Genomic DNA, 22,214 nt, shown 5'->3' with positions numbered 1-22,214 from the left:
AGGTGGATTAATTCGGGTTTTTTCACATTGGAAAGGTTATGATCACCACATATTGTCTCAAACAGCTTGAAATACTTCTAGGAGAAGATACCTTTTGCTCTGGAACAGATTTTAATCGGTTTACTGGGAATTTGGCTGCCTGTTCATTTTACCCCCCCTGTTCATTTTACCCACAGTTCCCCTACAGGTCACTTCAGCCGCTTCCGGATACTTCTTACTCTCGTCACGGACTAACTGGATAAGCGATCTCACAGCGAGAAATGAGGCAGCTGAAGTTCCGTATGTAACGGTCAACAACACCAACACCTTCAATGCTCTCGACGGGTGATTTCGCCAACAGATTCTCTGGGATCGATGAGAATTTGCCGGTTAGTAGCCTACAATAAGGCTCCTTGTGCACTTAATTTTCATAGCATAACTAATAAAAAGGTTTTGTAACATATGTTGCGTAACTTGAAATCATCTTATCACTTAAGTCGCTTTTTACATGGTTTTTACGCGACTATTTTCATGTGATTTTTTACCCTAGTTTCAAAAATTACGCAATTTTTTACACGATTTCCGGAATTTATGTGTGAACGCATCGATTCTAACGCGTAGTTTTGGAATTTACTTAATTTTTAGAACGGTTTTATATGAAATGTGATTTTACCTCCGTCATCGTCATCGGGGATATGAACGCCCAGGTCGGCAGGGAAGCAATGTATAGGCCGGTGATCGGGACTCATAGCCTGCACACCGACACGAACGCTAACGGCCAGTGATGCATTTACTTTACAGCTTCCCGAGACTTGGTGGTCAGAAGCACTTTCTTTCCCCACAAAGATATCCACAAAGCCACCTGGAGTTCACCTGACCAACTAATTTCGAAGCTTCGGACCAAATCGACCATATTCTCATCGAGGGCCGGTTTTTCTCGAACATAACCAGCGTACGTTCCCTAAGGGGAGCGGATATCGACTCGGACCATTACCTAGTAGCAGTACACGTGCGCTCAAAACTATCGACGGTTTATACTTCGCGACAAAGCCGCCCTCCTCGGTTACACATTCTGCAGCTAAACAACCAGCCAGTTGCCAAAAACTACGCGCGCGTACTGGATGAAGCTCTGCCTTCCTGGAGTAGGATACGTTCGGCCGTCAACGAGGCCGCAACCGCGGTGCTAGGAGTGGAAACCTTGAGTGCACGAAATGATTGGTTTGACGGAGAATGCCAACAAGCGATAGAGAGAAAAAATGAGCCTGGAAAAATCATCTAAGCATATCCACGAGAGAGCATTTGGCCAAGTGCCGTCGAGCGCGGAATGTTTTGACCACGATCCTGTGGAGGAAAAAGCACCAGAAGGAGGACGTGAGGAGCTAGAATAACTATTCCGGGCTAATGACACGCGTAAGTTTTACGAGAAAGCGAACCAAACTCGTAAGGGCTACACACCTAAACCTGACATGTGTAGGGACGAGGAAGGGGATCTAATCACAAACGAGCGCGAGGTGGTCGACAGGTGGAAGCAACTCAACGGCGATATAGCAGCAGGAGACGCAATGGAAGTTAAGCTCGGAGTGCCTACAAACGACAACAGCGTACCGGCTCCCGATCTCGAAGAGATCCGGCGAGAAATCCGTCAGCTTAAGAATAATAGAACCGCCGTGAATGATCGACTCCCGGCAGAGCTCTACAAAAAGGCCAAAAACCGCTAGCAGCGGCACTTCATTGAATAATTTTTAGGATTTGGGAGGAGGAGCGGATGGAAGGTGTAGTCTGTCCCATCTACAAAAAGAGTGACCGGCTAGATTACTGTAATTACCGTGGCATTACGTTGGTCAACGTCGCCTACAAGGTGCTCTCCCAGATTTTGTTGCGCCGTCTATCGCCAATAGCAAGAGAATTCGTAGGGTATTTTTTCGTAGGTATCAGGCGGGTTTTATGGGGGCTCGAGCGATTACGGTTCAAATTTTTACTCTCCGACAAATCCTCCAAAAATGTCGGGAATACAACGTGCCCACACATCATATTTTCGTGGATTTCAGGGCAGCATACGATACAGTTGAACGAGAACAGCTATAGCAGATTATGCACGGGCACGGTTTTCCGGACAAACTGACGTGGCTGATTAAAGCTACTCTGGAGTGAGTGATGTGCTACGTGCGCGTTTCGGTGACACTTTCGAGTCCTTTCGAATCGCACAGAGGGTTGCGGCAAGGGAATGGACTGTCCTGTATGCTATTCCGTATCGGTATTGAAGCTGTGATCCGGCGAGCGGGCATCGAAACGAGAGGAACGATCTTTAGCAAGAGTAGCCAACTCGCAGCCTTCACAGACGACCTCGACATTATTACTAGAAACTTTGGAACGGCGGAGACAATATACGCCAGACTTAAATCGGAGGCTAGGAGGATAGGGTTACAAATCAATGCGTCGAAAAACAAATATATGGTAGAAAGAGGCTCCAGAGAAAGCAACGTTTGCCTCCCACGGACAGTGACTATTGATGGTGATGAACTGGAAGTGGTTGTAAGAAGATCCAACGACGCATTCAAGCTGGAAATCGAGCCTACTTTTCCCTCCGCAGGATGCTTCGATCTGGGAACATACGCCGCCGTAAAAAGCTGACGATGTACAAAACGCTAATCAGATCGGTAGTCCTCTACGGACTTGAGACTGTAACTTTGCTTACAGAGGAAATACGTGCACTAGCCATATTTGAACGAAAGGTGTTGCGGACTATTTTTGGCGGAGTACAAACGAAGAGCGGAGAGTGGCGGAGGCGTATGAATCACGAGCTACAGGCACTGCTTGGAGAGATTCCCATCGTATTCCTGGCGAAAGTTGGGAGGCTACGGTGAGCCGGCCACGTCGCAAGGATGCCGGACGACTGTGCAGTGAAATCCGTTCTCTTTGAGAACCCCACCGGCACCAGGAATAGAGGGGTCCAACGTGCTAGATGGCTCGACCAGGTTGAAGCCGACTTGCGTGTGTCGAGACGCGCAACGAATTGGCGACGAGGTGCCCAGGACCGAGTACAATGGAGAGGAATTCTTGATACGGCAAGGGCCACCCCGGCTCTCGGCTGCTAAAGTAAGAAAGTAAGATATTACCTCCAAGGCGAAACAAGACGTGAAGCAGAAAGCGTAAAATTAGGTAAGGGAGGGTCGTTGCAGTAACGATTATTAAGTTTGTACAATGCTCCAAGCTATAAGAGTGGCCAATCATAACCAAATTCAAGCACAACTTCTTCTTTCAGGTCCTGTGGATCGCAGATATTGGTTATCTTATCTCATCTTACCTTATCTTATCATATCTTATCTTATGTTATCTTATATTATTTTATCTTATCATATCTTAACTATCTTAGTACTTCCTAAATCCTATGTGTGCCCTATATTTTTGGAAATTTTTTTTAAAAGATATCGAAAGAAGAACAATATCGACGATACCGGTTTTCTGTCGTTCTAAAACCGGGATTTTGACATCCAAAAATTTGCAGGTATTATCGGTATCGGTACTCCGCTACTACCGGTCATCGGCTCGACCGCTGCAACTATCGCGGTACAACGCTGGTAAACGCCGCCCATAAGGTAATCTCCTAGATCTTGTAACGCCGGCTAACCGATAGCACAGGGCTTCGTAGGCGGGCCAGGCGGGCTTGATGGGGGTTTGCACAACTACGGAACAAACTTTTACCATCCGACAGATCTTACAAAAGTGTCCACACATCACATGTTTATTGATTTCAAAGTAGCATACGATACAGTTGATCGACACCAGATGTTGCAGATAATTCATGAACATGGGTTTCCGGATAAACTGACGCTATTGATCAGAGCTGTGTTTCGTGCGCATTTCGGGGACACTCTCGAGTTCCTTTGAGACGCGGCGAGAGTTGAGACAAGCCGACGGCTTATCTTGCATCCTGTTCAACATCGTCCTTGAAATCGTGCTTACTATGGGCTTCATAAGCAATTGCGGTCGAGCAAACTGAGCCCCCGTACGAAGTGCATCCTGTACAAGACGCTCATTAGATCGATTGTTCTCTACGGGCATGGACTACGTGGATTATGCTCTAGGAGAAGCTGTGAGTGCTCGAAGTTTTCGAAAGACGAGTATTAAGAACGATCTTTGGTGGCGTGCAGGAGCAGGAACAAGACGACCAAGAACGCAGCGAGCAAGATGGTTAGACCAGATGGAGCGAGATCTGGAGAAGAGTACTCTGTGTCCAAAGAATTGGAGCTTGGTAGCCCACAACCGAGTAAATTGAAAGATCGAGTTGAATGGAGACGACTGCTTGAAACAGCACGAGCCTCTAGGCTGCTGATGATGACGATTGTACTACCGGTTAGACAACCCTACCTGAATTACAATTACTTACAATAATCATAAGTTAAAATACAATAGTTACATATAGTAATAGAAATAGTTACAATAGTATGCTTTGTGAAATTGTAACCAATTTATAGTAAAACTTTAGGATAGGTCGTGACACGTTGTATCGCAAAAGAGTCAAGCTGCTGTCAAAAAAGCCAGCTGCTTGATAGGCTGATTTCATGCGTGCAATTGTAGACACAAGAATTCACAAGGGAAGCGCAAAAGTGTTGCTGGAAACCACAGCGAACACTGAAACCATCAAGTTTTTCACATTACTAGGTTTTTAAGGCTGTGAACCATTTTGCGAAATTTTTACTTCTTTGGTTAAAATTTGACAGTTCGATGGTTATTTCTCCTTGAGTGGTTAAAATCAGTTCAGAATGCGAACCATTTCATATTTGACGGATCGATAGTTTTTTGTTCAATGAGAGCATATAAGGTGAGGATGAAAATATTGTATATTCTGTCCGAGTTAAAATTGGATGAATTTTTGATGTTCATTTGCTTTTATTTGATAGATAAAATTCATCTCATTTCAACCCGGATTGTTTGAACAAATTTATTATGCGATAAGCATCATACCAATGTAAAAAAAATCCAACGAAAAATCAGTGAAACACGTCGAAGCTCTCTTCCTCACCTGTGCATATCTCATTGGCTCTCAGAAGCGAACCATCGAACTGTCAAAACCAAGGTCAAAACTAACCATGCTCCCGAGCAGGGTTATTTTCAACAGAAGGTAAAAAACCATCGAACTGTCACATTTTAACCAAAAAGTTAAAAATTTTGCGAAATGGTTCACAGCCTAAGAGTCTGTTTATCGTGGCGTGTTGATATAAAACAAACTTAACTGAAATGTAAGTGTAATTCAGCCAGATTGGATCCATTTTTGTATAATTACTGATCAACTAGGAAAGTGGCTTCTATCATGAACTGCAGCCGCATTCTTGGAAACACTTTTCGTTTCCGTAGTAAATTTTAGTAAAGAAAGGGAATCGCCAATACAAAATAAAGAAGAATAAGAAGTCACGTGTCACATCCTGTGCTAGGCAGAATTGAAAAACGTAGACTAAATTGCCAATTGTTGCACAGTCAAGCACTCGTCTATAGCTGTTTGATGATTTAAAAAAAAAATGAAAGCAGATTTTTTTGGCAAACCCGATTACTATGCCGATAGACTAATATAAAATAGGTTTCCATAGCTATCTGTGTGGAATTTCTTACACAAACCAAGTAAAATACGTTTTTTGCATAACAACTCTGCACCCAATTATTGCACACCAAAAAAACCTTCAAATCTTATTATTGCACACCTCACGCCCTTTTCGACTTTTCCTCATTATTACATTGGCATTATTACCAAGTTGTTTTATTACTGTACAGAGCGTGTGTATGTAAGTGATACACATACTTTGGGATTACCTTAGCATACATTATGGTCCTGGAAATCTCGCAATTAGCGGTGAAAAACGGGAAAATGTGCAATACGAAAAACTATGGCTGCCACCGCTTGTCTTCATAAACAAAAGGCAACACCACAGAGATATGAACTGTCAAATGCGCGTTGCAGAAAAACAGGGGTTACGATAAGGAAAACAAGTGTGCAATAAAATTGGAAGGAGTGACCTACGTTGTTCCAATGATTGAATTTACGAATTTATCGCAATTTGTGTTCTAAAGGCCAAATTTTATTCACTTATTGAGTGTAGTAAATTTCTATCAATGCTGCGAATTCCACAGAACATATTTATTTGCATCTAACGTTCGGTGAAAGCTTATTTTGTAAATGTACTTTCTTAATAATTTTGACAAGAAAATCGTTTGGTAAAACATGTAAGAAAATTTATAATTACGCTTTAAAACACGTTCATTTACAGGAAATCGTAACGTTCGATGGATAATGAAGTTGTATAGCCGATGTTGTTGTCAAATTACATTTAACATTAAAAAAACGGTAAGAAAAGGTACGAACACTACGAATTGTGCAATAATTGCATTTCATTAAGAATTGGATTTAAATTTTGTTTTAAGTCTGCTTTAAGTAATCTTATGAAGCCAATTACTACTAATGGACCTATTTGAAAATTGACATACCTCTCCGAGTGTCGCCATCAGATCATCTACCCTCTTTGGTGGCGCACCATCGACTTCACTGGGTGGAAGTCCATCGGTTGGGAACGGATGCAGCAGCGGTTCCCGTTCGTCCGGTGGTGGATAAACGTTTCTGGTAGCGTTTGTGGTCGTCGAGCTGTACTTGTACGTTACCGTCGTCGGTTGCGGATCCCGTGGATAAGTTCCGTGCCGGTCCGGGTATTCCACAATGGGAACGGGTGATCCGTAACGATTGTTGTTGGTATTGGTACGTTCCTCACGGTAAATGTATGTGTTCTGTCCTGGCGGATAGGTAGGGCTTTCGGTGTACTTGATTGGTCGTGGTGGAGGATGATCTCCAATGGGAGGACCCTCGATTGCTTGGAAATTGGTCGGATATGGGCCGTTCGGGTGCTCCGGATAGTAATTGGTGGTCGACTGTTTGGTATCCTTTTTGTAGTAAATGGTTTTGGCTGTGTTAGGTGGAAGCTGGTGGTCTAGCATTGTAGGTATTGGATATTCCTGGACATTGTTCGATGTGTTAATGGTTTCATTCTTAACCAGAATAGTTTTTGTGCTAGGATTCACGTGTTGTGTAGGCGACAAATCGCGCTCCGGATACCCAGCTGGCAAGGTGTTGGTAGTCTGGTTAAACGAATCATTGCGGTACGAGAGGGTTTGGTTTATCTCGCTGTCCGGTGGTAGTTCGTATGTGTAAGTGCGGACCTTAAAGAAGAAGAGAAATTAATATGACTGCCAACTTTTAAACGGTCAACTATTCTCACGGTTGTGGTCACTTTAGTATTCGGTCGTGGTAAAATGTTGTCGGACAGAGGGATATTGGCCAGCGCCTTGGAGGCCGGTATTGTGTCCGTCGTGATCGTTTCGTTGTAGTGTACATTGCGCGGGACCAGATCCGAACTGGGCGAAACGGTGCGCGTTTCAGTGTAATACTGCTCGGATCGAACCGGAGTAACGGTTCGGGAGCGATTAATTCCACCGTAGATTCCGCTATTATCGGAACTGTAGGATACATTTTTCACCGTGGATGAGGAATTCTCGTACGATGGGCTGCGCTGTCGTGAGCGTGATTGACGCACTTCGTAACTACCGGGTGAATCGAAAACCAGCTCTCGTGATACCGGCTGCTTGCCACCCGTTGATGAGTATGTATGGGTTGTTTTAATGACCTTCGTTCCCTGTTCGCTGTAAAGAGACGATATATGTTTAAAGCTGCTATAAACTATGCAAAAATTATCTAACCTCAGTCCTGAATCGATTCCAGCTCGATTGAGGCTGCGTTGACCTAAAAGAATAAAGAATCTGTTATAACATGATAAATCGAATTCGATTATATTTTTTAATTTTTTGAGTATGCACACTGGCTTTTCTCATGCAGTTTTTTTTCGAAGTGATCTATCGCTAAAATGCTGTAGTTCTGTGAAGTTTGATTTTTATTGGTCAGCTAATTTAACATAGTCGGTATAGACTAGACGGCTATGAACTTCAATATAGGAACCATTGCAACAGAAGAACCAACGGCGACTAGCTTATTGGTGGAACAACACAACAGCCTTCGCAGTAATTGTCTCAGAGCAAGAAGACGAGTTTACATGCTGCTCTGCTAAGAAGAGCGTAGGTTAATGTTCCAAAAGGCGCATCGACAAGGGAGATAAAATGGAAGAAACTGAGCTGAACTGCTATATAGTGCTGTGCCGTGGTCCTATTGTCAATTCCTGGGATGACGCTTAGAAGGACTTTTTCCGAGGCAACGATCCAACACCGTACATCGACGAAAGGTACAACGTCATGATCATGACTGTGTACAGGTGTCTAATAAAGAACGCGTAGCTTTTGCAAGAGGCCTCAACATTAAGATAGCGCTGGCGCTGTATCACGGTAAAATATCCCTAACATGTGCAATTTAAGAATTCCCGGATATGTTCAGAACGGCACTGCAGAATTGACCTGAGCAGACATGTAAAAGGTACATAGGTTAGTATTGCTGCGAAGGCCTTCGGGAAATTCTACACTGGCTACTGTGGCCTGACACGTCGTAAGGTTGCCGGATGACAGTGCAACAAAAACGCTTTTGGTTCTCCACCACACCAACAACAGACGGGCTCAACGTGCAACGTGGCTGTGCATGATGGCTTGATTAATCGAAAATTATTTGCGACTTCCAAGACGCCTGGGGAATTGGCGACGTGTGACACAACATCGAGGCGACTGCTAGAAACAGTTCGAGCCATTCCAGTTCAATACTGTAGATGACGACGACGACGATGGATCAATGGCCTGCAAAATGCACTCGAAAATCTTTGGAAAAGGTAATTCTCGATAGGTTGACAAAGTTTACAGAAAGCGCGTACGATCTGTCGAAGATGAAATTTGGATTCTGAACATGGAATTCAGTGGTTGATGCAGACTAGAAAAAGACGAAAAGGCGGCCAACCAAAAGTGCAGGGGCGATCGGTAATGCGCGGTGATAATGATTGAAGTAGAAAATACCATCAGTTGGGAAGCTGTAGTTTCATAGAACGAGAGTCCTTGACTACCTGTGCAAGAAGAGTTATTTTCAGAATATAATGCGAAAGTTTCTCAAGGCTCCAACATCGCTTCAACGCACCGGAATGGGATGTACAATGGTATACAGACTCTAAAGCTGTCCAAATGAGTATAGAGTATTGGCTCTGTGAACGTCATCTTACTGTCGGTAACTGTCGGTAATGATAGATAACTGGGTGCAAGGACCGAAGCAATGATGCAAGTCAGCTACTGCCAAGCAGTGTAACAGACATAAATTGCTGTTGAAGAGTGCATCATAGTTTTGAAGCAAGTACTCAAGTATCCAGATGTGATGATCGACGATCGGTTTAGTTTCAGTTGCCAAATGGACTATGTCACAAAGGCTTTGTGGATTATTTTGTTATTTCGAAATTCACATTATTAACTATACATGTTATCAGACCTTCACAACAAACGAGTTCAAGATATAGGGTAGACAGCTGCTGGTTGAGACAATCCGATTGTTTTATATATAAAAATGGATTTCGGTCTGTCTGTCTGTCGGGATGTCCCTTATAGAATCAAAAACTACTGTACCAATCGGCGTTAAAATTTGCATGTAGAGGTTTTTGGGGCCTGGAAAGGTTTTAGTGATGGTTAGAGACCCCTCCCCCCACTAAGAGAGGGGGCTCCCATACAAATGAAACACAAATTTCTGCATAACTCGAGAACTAATCAAGCAAATAGAACAAAATTTGGCATGTGGGTATTTTTGGTGACAAGAATTTATTCTATGGTAAATTGGGACTCCTCTCCCCTTTAAGAGGGGGGTTTCCATACAAATGAAATACAAATTTCCTCATAACTCGAGAACTAATCAAGCAAATGGTACCAAAATTGGCATGTGAAGGTTTTCGAGGGCAAGAATATTTTCTATGGTGAATTAGGGCCCCCACTTTAAGAGGGGGGGCTCCTGTACCAATAAAATACAAATTTCCTCATAACTCGAGAACTAATCAAGCAAATAGAGCCACATTTGGCATGTGGGTGTTTTTGGAGACAAAATTTTTTTCTATGATGAATTGGGACCCCTCGCCATTTTAGGAGGGGGGATCCTATACAAATGAAATACAAATTTCCTCATAACTCGAGAACTAACCAAGCAAATGGAACCAAATTTGGCAGGTGAAAGTTTTCGAGGGCAACGATATTTTGTCTGGTGAATTAGGACCCCTCGCCACTTTAACAGGGGGGGCTCCAATACAAACGAAATACAAATTTCCTCATAACTCGAGAACTAATCAAGCAAATGGAACCAAATTTGGCATGTAGGTGTTTCCGGAGGCAAAATTTTTTTCTTTGATGAATTAGAACCCCTCGCCACTTTAGGAGAGGGGGCTCCTATACAAATGAAATACAAATTTCCTCATAACTCGAGAACTAATCAAGCAAATGGAACCAAATTTGACATGTAAGTGGTTTTGGAGGCAAGATTTTTTTCTTTGGTGAATTGAGACCCCTCTCCTCTTTAGAAAACGAGTTATGACTTATCTTCCCTTTAAGAGGGTGGGCTTCCATACAAATGAAATGCAAATTTCCTTTTAACTCGAGAACTAATCAAGCAAATGGAACCAAATTTGGCATGTGGGAGTTTCAGATGGCAGAAGTTTTTTCTTTGGTGAATTAGGACCCCTCGCCACTTTAACAGGGGGGGGCTCCCATACAAATGAAATATAAATTTCCTTATAATTTGAGTACTAATCAAGCAAATGGAACCAAATTTGGCATGTGGGAGATTTTGGAGCCTTGAATTTATTTTCTGATAGAGACCTCTCACCCCTGTGGTAGGGGGATATGGACTCTCATACAAATAAAACAGAAATTTTTGCGAAACTCAAAAACTAATCGAATTCGAGAAATACGAGAGTCTTTCATAAAACATTAGTCAATAACAAGACCACTAGAAACTATCAATAGTAACATTAGATGATTCAGGGCGAGACGGACACAGGCCAGGAGTATTGCCGGCGACCTGCCGTCGGAAGCGTCGGCAGTGGCCCGCAGTGGCGGGTGGCAGCCCCCCAGAGATCACCTCTATCTAGGTTTATTTATTTTTCTAGATCTACTGACCTCTTTACTTTCCTTCAGTTGGGGCATCCTGCGAAATGGTACTTTCTACGGAAAGATTTTCCGTGAAATGGTACATCCCGCGTAAGGTTTTTGCGAAATGGTATTCTGCGAAACTTTATATTCCGCGTTATAGTCAACCGCGAATTGGTGTTCCGCAAAATGGTATTCGGCGAAATGGTTTGTAATGATACCGATTGTTTAAATGCTATCTGCTTTATTTTGTCAGTCTAAGCAATGGGCCAGCAAACCAGAGAATGTGGCAAACGTGAACAAACCGAGCGAGAGCTGATTTTCTTATACTGGTCCAGCAGAAAATAACTCATTCGTTTGGGTTACATTTGTGACATTCGCCCTTTTGTTAATTCTATCTAGAAATGACTGAACTCTATACTGAAAGTTGAGTTGTTTCCGATAGACGTGTTCAATTTACGGTGTACTTTGGTAACCTTTTATGCAGCAATGACGCTAGTAGTCGTGTTTTCAGGATTATAGAGAAGTGAACTATATTGTTAATATAGTATTTTTGACGAGAGACTCAAGAAGACGTATGGAGAGTGTCCAAAATAATCATCGGAGAAGCAAATGCGCATATCGGAAGGAAGGGATTTTTCCGTCTTGTCATTGGAAGATATAGCTTTCATCTGTCAATCAGTGATAGTAGTGGCCGAAGGAATCTGTAGTACCTACTCTCTACGTTTGAATATTCAAAATCACACCTGGAGGCTATGCAGACTCTAGATTTCAAATTGATCATGTCTTGATTGACGGTCGACACCTTTAGGATGTCATCGATATACGGTCTACGGCGAAGGCTCGTACTGAGAAGACATTGCGTTTCGACATCCAGCGATTGATGACAGATGGCGTGGCAGTGAAATATGCCAGAAATTTGATCAATGAATCGCAGAACAGCAGGATGAAAAGAAAGAAGATATAAGTGAGCTGTGGAAGAACCTCCATAGTACCATTGAAAGAACTGTGAGAGAGGTGATAGGCACGACACGTGGAGGACAGCGTAAAAGCAAGTTTGATGCCGAATGCCAGAGAGTGACAGATGGCCCAGCTAGCATTTTCATATGTATAAAAAAGGTAAAAATCAGTATTACGTACAGATTTCTTCTTCTTCAGCAGCATAGAGCCGGGGTGGCTCGTGCTGTTTCAAGCACTCGTCTCCATTCAACTCGGTCTTGGGCCACTCGTCGCCAATTTCCTAGTCGTCTCAGAAGTCGCAAATCGCTTTCGACCTGGTCGAGCCATCGTGCACGTTGGGCCCCCTGTTCCTGGTGCCGGTTGGGTTGTTGAAGAGGACCGTTTTCGTCGCACTGTCGTCCGGCATCCTTACGACGTGTCCGCCTCACCGTAGCCTGCTAACTTTCGCTAGATGTACGATGGGAGTCTCCCCAAGCAGTGCCTGTAGCTCGTGATTCATACGCCTCCGCCACTCTCCGCTTTCAGTTTGTACTCCGCCAAATATCGTCCGCAGCACTTTCCGCTCAAACACGGCAAGGGCGCGTATGTCCTCCGTAAGCAGCGTCACGGCTTCAAGTCCATAAAGAACTACCGGTCTAATAATGGTTTTGTACATTGTTAGCTTCGTGCGGCGGCGTATGCTTCCTGATCGTAGCGTTTTACGAAGGGCAAAGTAGGCCCGATTTCCCGCTTGGATGCGCCGCTGGATCTCCTTACTAGTGTTGTTGTCCGCGGTCACCAGCGATCCCAAATACACGAACTCTTCTACCACTTCTAGTTCGTCGCCGTCAACGGTTACCGTCCGTGGGAGGCGCGCATTTGTTTGCTTTGAGCCTCTTCCTTTCATGTATTTGGTCTTCGACGCATTTATTTTTAGCCCAATTCTCCTAGACTCCGCTTTCAGTCTGGCGTAGATTGCCTCCGCCGTCGCAAAGTTCCTGGCTATGATATCGAAGTCATCTGCAAAGCCTAGAAGTTGGCTACTCTTGGTAAAAATCGTGCCTCTCGTTTCAATGCCCGCTCGTCGGATCACCCCCTCAAGAGCGATGTTGAACAGCATGCAGGATAGACCGTCATCTTGTCTCAACCCTCGTCGCGTCTCGAAGGGACTCGAGAGTGTCCCAGAGATGCGTACGAAACACATCACTCGATCCAATGTAGCTCTGATCAGTCGCGTCAGTTTGTCCGGAAAACCGTATTCGTGCATTATCTGCCATAGCTTGTCTCGATCGACTGTATCGTATGCTGCTTTGAAATCGATAAAGATGGGATGCGTGGGCACGTTGTACTCCCGACATTTCTGCAAGATCTGTCGGATAGTAAACATTTGGTCCGTAGTTGCGCGAGCCCCCATGAAACCCGCCTGATAATTCCCTACGAAACCTTGTGCTATCGGCAGAGGTGGCATAAACCGCAGCGCAGACCAAAAGACACACATTCTTAAACAACACAACACTCGCCATGCGGTGTGTGTTCCCCCACAAATTCCCTTCAGTGTCTCTTTTGCTAAACACGCTCTTTCGTGTTTTACGCGCACCAAGAAAAGGCAGCCGCAAACGCAGAGTGATAAATTTGCTGCGTGCTTTACCACACCAAGAGCCGCACTCTGCGCGGCTGGATTGTACACCCTGCGCTGGGTCAGTTGATGTGGTGTGATTAAAAAAAGCATTTTTACTGTTGCGGTGCCTGATCCGTACTAACTTAACATAGACCATATTAGTTGTTCAGTGCAGCGTGTATTTTCACTTTTAAAAGGGCAGAAAATTTGTAAAAACAATTTTTTTGCGCAATTCCGCACGGAGTGTGGCAAAGGGCAGCACCAAGTGCTGTTTGTCACTCACTGGGCGATTTTCACCGAGTGCTGTTGTTCGCTCCCACTCCGCTTTCGCTCGTACGCTGTGTGCATATTAGCTGTAGAGGTGTGTTGCCGAATCGCTCTGTGCGACAAGGCATAATATTGGAACATTGGGCGCATAGTGTGAGCGAATGACAGCCCTGGCTATCGGTGACAGCCGGCGTAACAGGATCTGGGAGAGTACCTTGTAGGCGGCGTTTACCAGCGTAATACCACGATAGTTGCAGCAGTCTAGCCGATCACCCTTTTTGTAGATGGGACAAACCACTCCTTCCATCCATTCCTCCGGTAGCTTTTCCTCCTCCCAAATCCTCGAAATAACCCAGTGTAGAGCCTTTGCTAGCGTTTCCCCGCCATGTTTATAAAGCTCTGCCGGTAGGCGGTCCTTCCCAGCGGCTTTATTGGTCTTCAGCAACCTGATTTCTCGTTTGACTTCTTGGAGATCAGGTGCTAGGACATCACTATCTTCCATGGGCGCTCCTAGGTTAATTTCCGTTCCGCCTCCTTCTGCGACTTCGCCATTGAGGTGTTCATCGAAGAACTGCTTCCACCTGTCGACCACCTCGCGCTCGTTTGTAATTAGACCCCCTCCCTCGTCCCTACACATGTCAGGTTTCGGTGTGTAGCCCTTCCGAGTTTGGTTCACCTTCTCATAAAACTTGCGCGTGTCATTAGCTCGGAATAGTTGTTCTAATTCTTCACGATCTCTGTCCTCCTTTTGGCGCTTTTTTCTCCTCAGGATCGTGGTCAACTGGTTCCTAGCTCGTCGGTACTTGGCCAGGTTCTCTCTAGTGGCAATACTTAGATAATTTTTCCAAGCGTTTTTTTCTCCTCCACCGCTTGTTGGCATTCCCCATCAAACCAATCATTTTGTGTACTCCGAGGCTCAATACCTAGTGCCGCGGTAGCGGCCTCTCCGATGGCCGAGCGTATTCTGCCCCAACCGTCTTCGAGGTTTGAAGCACCTAACTCCTCGGAAGAAGGCAGTGCCTCATTCAGTACTCGCGCGTAGTTCTCGGCAGCTTGTGGGTTATCTAGCTACCTGATGTTCAGCCGAGGAGGGCGGCTTTGACGTGTCCGGTATACGGTGGACAGCTTTGAGCGCACATGTACTGCTACTAGGTAATGGTCAGAATCAATATCCGCACCCCGACGGGAGCGTACGTTCGTGATGTTAGAGAAGAACCGGCCCTCTATGAGAACGTGGTCAATTTGGTTCATTGTACGTTGGTCAGGTGATCTCCAGGTGGCTTTGTGGATATCCTTGCGCGGGAAAAAGGTACTTCGGATCACCAGGCCTCGGGAAGCTGCGAAGTTTATACATCGTTGGCCGTTATCGTTTGTGTCGGTGTGCAGGCTATGGGGTCCTACCACCGGTCTATACATTTCTTCCCTACCGACCTGGGCGTTCATATCCCCGATGACGATCTTGATGTCCCGTGACGAGCAGCTGTATTACATACAGATATACATGCTAAATAAATCGTATTTCATGCGCAAAATTGGCATATCCGTACTATTTTGGAGGCGATATACGTGATTACGAATAATTTTGAGCGTTACGATTATATAAGTATTTATATACGATAATATCCGATTAAGCGCGAGTCGCTCCGTACTCCTCTACGATTTTGTGCTGAAAATCGTATGTATGTCAGTCATTATCACTATATACGACAAAAAAATCAACTTGATCCCACTTTATCCAGCTTTAGTTACAATTTCGAGTTTGTTAGGAGATATTTACGATAGTTTTCGTACATTGATATACGAGTTGGTGCTAGCTGGGGGGAAGAACCAGGCCAAGGGTCGCATGCTCACTGTGGCTACACGTCAGAAAAGAAAGCTTGCTTGAAACGTTCTGTTCAACAAATGAAACAAGTTGCTTCATGTATGAAGCGAAGGTAAGGGAATGTTAGCTTCATTTATTTGTTTCGACGATGCCGGGCTCTGATCAGAATACGCTTTTTGAGCATTTTTGAGCATTCTTGCCATCAAAGGATTTGCCGGGAAAGAATTTGGAATATTTTTTAACTCTTTCACTCGATTAAACAAGGAGATGAAATGTGCATCCCACTATCTTCGAATAGTGGGCTTGATAACAGACAAGAGAAGGCATTTGGGAACGATGATGAAGAGGATGGCGTTATGCAGGAGTTCCGGTTTGGGGATGGAGAAAAAATTGTTGAGAGGAGCCCGGAGTTTTAATTACGCTGGAAACTACAATACAGTAGGATTTCGAATTTGGCAACAAATGCGTGTCGCCTATGTTGCCAAAATCGAAACCGTGCCAAAATCGAGCCCCTTTTTCGATATGAAAATTATTAATGTAAATGCTTTAGAAATTGACTAAATATCATTAATCAACCATTACAACCATCTTATGTTTAAAAAATCCAACAAGAGCTATCCGTTATTGGCGCCCTGCGGTAACACGTAGTCCTACGACAATAAAAATATTATTGTTCGAAACCACATAACTTTTTTTCATGAACATACTGACGGCATCATTTCTTCGTCATTTAAAGCATGTATGCGGAATTTGATTGATATTCAAGCATATTTTTGGAAGTAAAATATCTTGTGTTGCCAAAAACGAATACTTTTGTTGCCAAAATCGAGGCATGCCAAAATCGAACCATGCCAAATTCGAAATCCAACTGTACAAGATATTTTGTAAATAATTAAAGGCGGGTTTCCCTACTATAAATTTGAAGAAATGAAAGGAAAATTCCTGATCGATATCGATGAAAGCGGAAGTTTTTTCAATTGTGTTCAAAAGTGTTGGCAATAAAATTCGTTCTAGTATGGGAATTAAACCGCTAAAAGTATTATATCTGCTTAAATTCTACTTTGCTAAGCAACAGTACAGAAGCTAAAGTTTCAATATAAAAAGATTTACTGAAAAACATCGACATTACTTTTGATTTCGAATAATCTGCCAATACCGGTATTTTACCAGTATTACCGGTATTATCTACGCCGATACCGAAATACCGGTTTTCACCAAAATCGCCCAATACCGACAGCCCTAGTGCTCTTCCGTATCTTGTTCTGTAGATTGAGATCGTTAGCGGAGCTCTTCGTCGGCGAGTTCCAACTGATTTTCGTAGGAGTCGTTTCACGACGGATCAACTGTTCACCCTGTCTCAGTTACTGGACAATTTCTGGGAGTACAACTTGCAGGCTCATCATCTGTTTGTGGACTTAAAGGCGGTGTACGATTCAGTCAAACGATATCAGCTGTGGCAGATAATGCTAGAACACGATTTTCCGACGAAGCTAGTTAAGCCGATTCGCTACGCTACGCTTGATGGGTCAAAATTATACGTCAGGATAGCGGGTGAGACTTTAGCCGCTTTCATGATGTTGCACAATGGGTAAAAACGAGCTCATAATCCCATGTATTAGAAGCCGCTGGTTTGGAATCTTACAAGTTACCTATTCTTATGTAAAAAATGCGGTTAATCGATGTGTGGTAGTTTCATGGATTGGGCAAAATGAACTATACCTGTATTTCGCACAGTATGGAATGGATGGGATTTGATTCTTCGTATATTTTGGCAAAATTTGGCAGCTATTTGACGTTTCACGGGCGGCAAATAAGTTTTTATACTGTTTAATTAGCTTTTATCATGATTTGATATCTTGTAAGATCCCAAACCAGCGGCTTCTAATACATAGGATTACGAGCTCGTTTTTGCCCATTGTGCGTTGGATGGGCTCAAGCAAGGGGATGCACTTTTTCATCTGTCAACGATGTAAGCCGTGAAGTAAAACAACGAATTGCAGCTACGAACCGGGTTTTCTACGTATTACGTTCCCAACTGAAGTCCCGTAATTATTAAATTCCATTTCAGAACACTAATCCTTCCGGTGACCTTTACGACAATGAATCATGGATGCTAAAGGAAGCTGATCGACGAGTGCTTAGGATTCTTGAGCGTAAAATTTTGCAATTAATATAATTGGTAGCAAAATAGAAAATGGAGTGTGGCGCAAACGAATCAAGTATACAAATATGCTGATATAGTGAAAGTAGTACAAGGTGGCAGGCTGCGTTAAGCTGGGCACGTGGCGAGAATGTCCGCAGAAATGGTACCCAAAACTATTTTCAGCAGAGAACTAGAAAGATCCCATATATTTCAGGGTAGGCCCCGCATTCGATGGATGTGCGGTATCGAGGACGATCGGAGGACGAGGAACTTGGAGCCCGGCCCCGACAGTACTGGAGGACCATAATTCGTTTGGCGCATGATCGATAATGGACCGTCACCACTAAAGTAGAGTCAAATAAAGTAAGTGAGAAACCCTTGATAAAATGTCGGAAAAATTATGATTCACATCATGGAAATTTAAGGAAAAATCGTTCGCTAATGACTAGTCTTCAAATGCTAAAGTTATAATCGAAAAGAATATTTAGGTTTTTGTAAGCTTTGACTGTTTTGAAAATTCATGATGCCTGGTTTGATTAAAGTTCTGTAATAAAATTACATGTAAATTTTCTCAGCAACACATTTTTCTCATTGCATCGTACACTTTTAATATTGTTTCGCGAGAGTTTCTATTTGAACCATTCTATTCGTTTTCAATAAAACAATGCAACAACGAGATAAACAAAGGCTTTCACATCAACATGGCTCTCGGCCAGTTGAAAACCATTTAATTAAACACACACTTTTCCGACCGGTTGCAGTGAATCATCAGTAGACGATTCTGGCTGACGAAGGTCAGATTCTGTTCTTTAGTATTGGTTTGTCTGGTCGGTTTCCCTACGAAAAATTCATCTCGTTTTTCAGAAAATTTTCAGTCTACCAAGTCTGTAAAATGTGTCTATGAGGATTGGTTTGGGTACTCGGTCGGCACGACCGCTAAATTTAGAACTTGGATGACATTGTAACACTTTTGCACGCGTTGTGTGTGAAATCGGCCTGAAGATCACTTTTCATAGCCAGAGAGCGATGATTATTCATTCATTGAATGTCGGAAACGGCGTCATGCGCTGGCCGCCGCCGACGCTCGTTGTTTATTGTGGCTTTAACATTTTGAATAGGTGCGAATTTAAATTTTATTTACGATGAAAATGAATCTATTACATTACTAAGAAGATAACCCTGAAGGGGTTTAATCTTTCTGCGAACTCGAGGAAATCAATATTGTTTTTCAATTCCGAAACATCACAAACGACATCATCTTCGCAGTCGCGTAACTTGTTGCGCCTGAGTTTTGTGTTCAATAAATAAAATGAAATAGATTGGGTGACAAATTTCCGCGAAAAATATACAACTTACTTCTGTCCAAGGAAGAATCTCGCTCTCGTTCGAGATCGTTGAGCAGTGTGTCAAGCTGATTGATATTGCGCTGGTACACTTCGCTAACTCCCTGGGAACCGGCTGCTGGCGTTGTGCCGCTGCTGCTGCTGCTTTTGTATTCGTATTTGGCCGTCTTGTACAGTTTCCGTTCGTTCTGCCGGTGGGTTGGAATGGGTAGAGCGAAAAAATGACATCGTATTAGGGGAAATATTGAATCATCACTTTTACTAGAACGATTGTAAATCTGCAATAATATTCAACAAGGCCTTGCCTAAGGGCACTTTAAGGCCAGTAGTTGAAAAACTTGTTGCCCCACCTCTGGGCGCATAATAAATATACTTTTTAAATATCCTACATTACCCTGTTTAACCTACTCTAAGGTCGTAAAAACTAAGCAATGCAAACAACAATAAAACCAAATGCTTAAATGAAAAAAATAAACTCATTTATAGAAGGAAAAAAGTTGGAATACAGGATATATAATTTAACCGCAATATAAACATTACATACATTCACTTCAAACACTGGCAAAAACAGCTTGGCTGCAAACTGCATGCGCTTACCGTGTGCATGCTGGGGCTGAGCGACCGCTCCCGGGCAACTGTGGTGACGTTGGCAGGCTGCAGATACTGCACTTCTCGGGTTGTCGTGTAACCGCCGGTAATGGGTTGTCCTAGCGAACTCCCCGGGCGAGAAACACTCGCTTGCAGGTCCTCCAGAAGATTATCTGTTAGCGGAAGGAAACAGATGATGACAAAGAAATGTGAAAACTTGCTTTAAAACGGTGTTTATATTTAGACTATAAATCGCACCGGTGAAGTGCTATTAAATTACACTTTGCATCTGAGGAGAAAAGAATTTTTGGAAATGTTTTCTGGGTTGATTTTATCTTTTCATCATGTGTTGTATATTTTTGCATAGCATGCAATTGTGAGGTAAAATGTAATTCGTTAACCTAACCATTAAGTAGAATTTTTACCCAAATCAGGTCAATAAGATTGGAGTTGTGGAGTACTGAGTGGACACAGAAACAGTAAAAATCTCTCTTGCACCATCTTGTCCGGTCTCACTGAACATAAGCGTGTTGTCAGCAAGAAAACAGGGTCAAGGAAAGGGAGGAGTTTTCCGAAGCTGCAGCCACCTGTTTGTGGAGCGTAAATGAACAAACAGTCGAGCTGCAAAATGAAGCAAGCTGCGGCCTGCCTATCGAAGTAGAAGAATCCCGATGGTCCGTTTTGTTTGACTGAAAATGAATGTTCCTGTTGAGTCGACCCATTGACTCGTGCTCGATGCTGGCAGTTGGAAATGGGAGAAAAAAAAAGATCTGCAGGATGCTGGAAATACCAGGGTAGCTGCCACGGTTCAGCTGGCTTGCACAATCCGACCTACTGAATGCAGTGCAACGATGCGATCGGTATAACCGCACCGGAATGAGATTCTTTTCTCGTTAGTGGTAATAAGAGATATGGTCGATGCTGATTGGTGAGATTGCGGCGGAAAGATTTTCATTCATCATGCTACCTTGGTCGGTGAAGTGAGTAATAGATTGCTTTGCCAGATGATAGACGTTTATGTCGGGCTGATAGCCCCAGCCAAGGCAAGATGCGTACCAATTAAACGGCGTAGAGGAAGGCTAAGTGACGCGTTCTTTGATTTTGATATGCACCAGATGTGTACGATCTTGGAAAATTGCTGTTTTTGCAGATTGTGGGTCATAATAAAAACACTGTGATGAGCATTCACACATGGCAAAACATTTTCATTACATGAAAGCTTTTATGTCCACGGACGGCAGCTATTAGTCGAGATAGTTTGTAGACTATAAAACTGCTTAGCATCATTCGGAATGAAAGCAGTTTATGGAGCTGATTTTGCACCCTAGCTATGCCTTGCTATGAGTTCAAACATCAAACAAGGTTTTTTTGTAAGACTATAATATATAATATTATAGAATTCAAGAAGTTACTATAATAATCGTGGAATACAAAAAAATCCGAACACACAAAAATGATGACATTTATTTACCTCACGACTGAAAATTTTCAAGTCATCACTGAATTTCATTGAGAGTGTATAGAGCTACAGTATGCACTTGGCGTTATCCAGAACCAGAGCGCTGCTATTATTTATATTGATCTGTCGGACTGAATAAAATGGTTACATAGCAAAATTCGAGAAAACGGGAATAGACTGTTGCAATCACTCTTGGTCGTGTTAATATGGGATAGGACGGAATATGTTCGTTAAGATAAAATAATTTGTTTTGTCTTTGTTTCTAGTTGGGTCGGAGTGCTACAAGGCTGCCATCTCGGTCCACTTCTTTTCCTGGTGTACTTAAGTGATACAACATCCCCATGTCTAAAACGTTTCCGCTGGGATGCGATTACCAAAGAATGATGGAGTAACCAACGTCATTAGCAATTATGCAAACAGGAAAGCGGGACTCTTTTGATCTTCCGAGCGTGTTTTCCATGTTAGGAGCCGCAAAATGACGTCTAATAACTCTGTTAGAGGCGGTTAATCACCATTTATGATATATCGACTATTACCAATTGCGAGCAGATTTGTGGGAATTTATCAAGCCGGCTTCGTCGAAAGTCGGTCTACAACAGATCAAATATTTGCGCTGCGGCAGATTCTCCAAAAGGGCCAAGAATACAGAGTTCTCACGCACCATTTGTTTGTTGACTTCAAAGCCGCATATGATACCATCGACCGGAAAGAGCTATGGAAAATTATGGACGAGAATAGCTTCCCCAGAAAGCTCATCAAATTGATTAAATCTACGATGGATGGTATACAGTGTTCAGATTTCGGGTGGATTGTCAAGATCATTCGAATCACACAGATGGCTTCGTTAAGGTGATGATCTCTCATGCCTGCTGTTCAACATAGCGCGACAAGGTGTTACGAACCGTGCGGATATCAACACACGGGGCGCGATCTTCAACAAATCTAGTCAATTCGTCTGCTTTGCCGATGACATG

At 43.3% G+C, this 22,214-nt stretch overlaps 1 protein-coding gene across 1 annotated transcript in view; it reads right to left on the bottom strand.

Moving 5' to 3' along the window:
- The window catches only part of LOC128734731 (uncharacterized), a 64,845-nt gene that overhangs the window by 8,603 nt on the left and 34,028 nt on the right, over positions 1-22,214 (bottom strand). Inside the window, exons 3-7 of the mRNA XM_053829059.1 lie at positions 19,791-19,954; positions 19,207-19,381; positions 7,717-7,759; positions 7,239-7,659; positions 6,457-7,179 (exon numbers count right to left, since the gene is read on the bottom strand). Of these exons, the coding sequence (XP_053685034.1) occupies positions 6,457-7,179; positions 7,239-7,659; positions 7,717-7,759; positions 19,207-19,381; positions 19,791-19,954 (1,526 nt within the window). The remainder of the gene's footprint in view (positions 1-6,456; positions 7,180-7,238; positions 7,660-7,716; positions 7,760-19,206; positions 19,382-19,790; positions 19,955-22,214) is intronic.

The sequence above is a fragment of the Sabethes cyaneus genome, chromosome 2, assembly GCF_943734655.1.
Source record: "Sabethes cyaneus chromosome 2, idSabCyanKW18_F2, whole genome shotgun sequence".
Classification (NCBI taxonomy): Eukaryota; Metazoa; Arthropoda; class Insecta; order Diptera; family Culicidae; genus Sabethes; species Sabethes cyaneus.
This window is presented reverse-complemented; position numbering and strand designations above follow the sequence as displayed.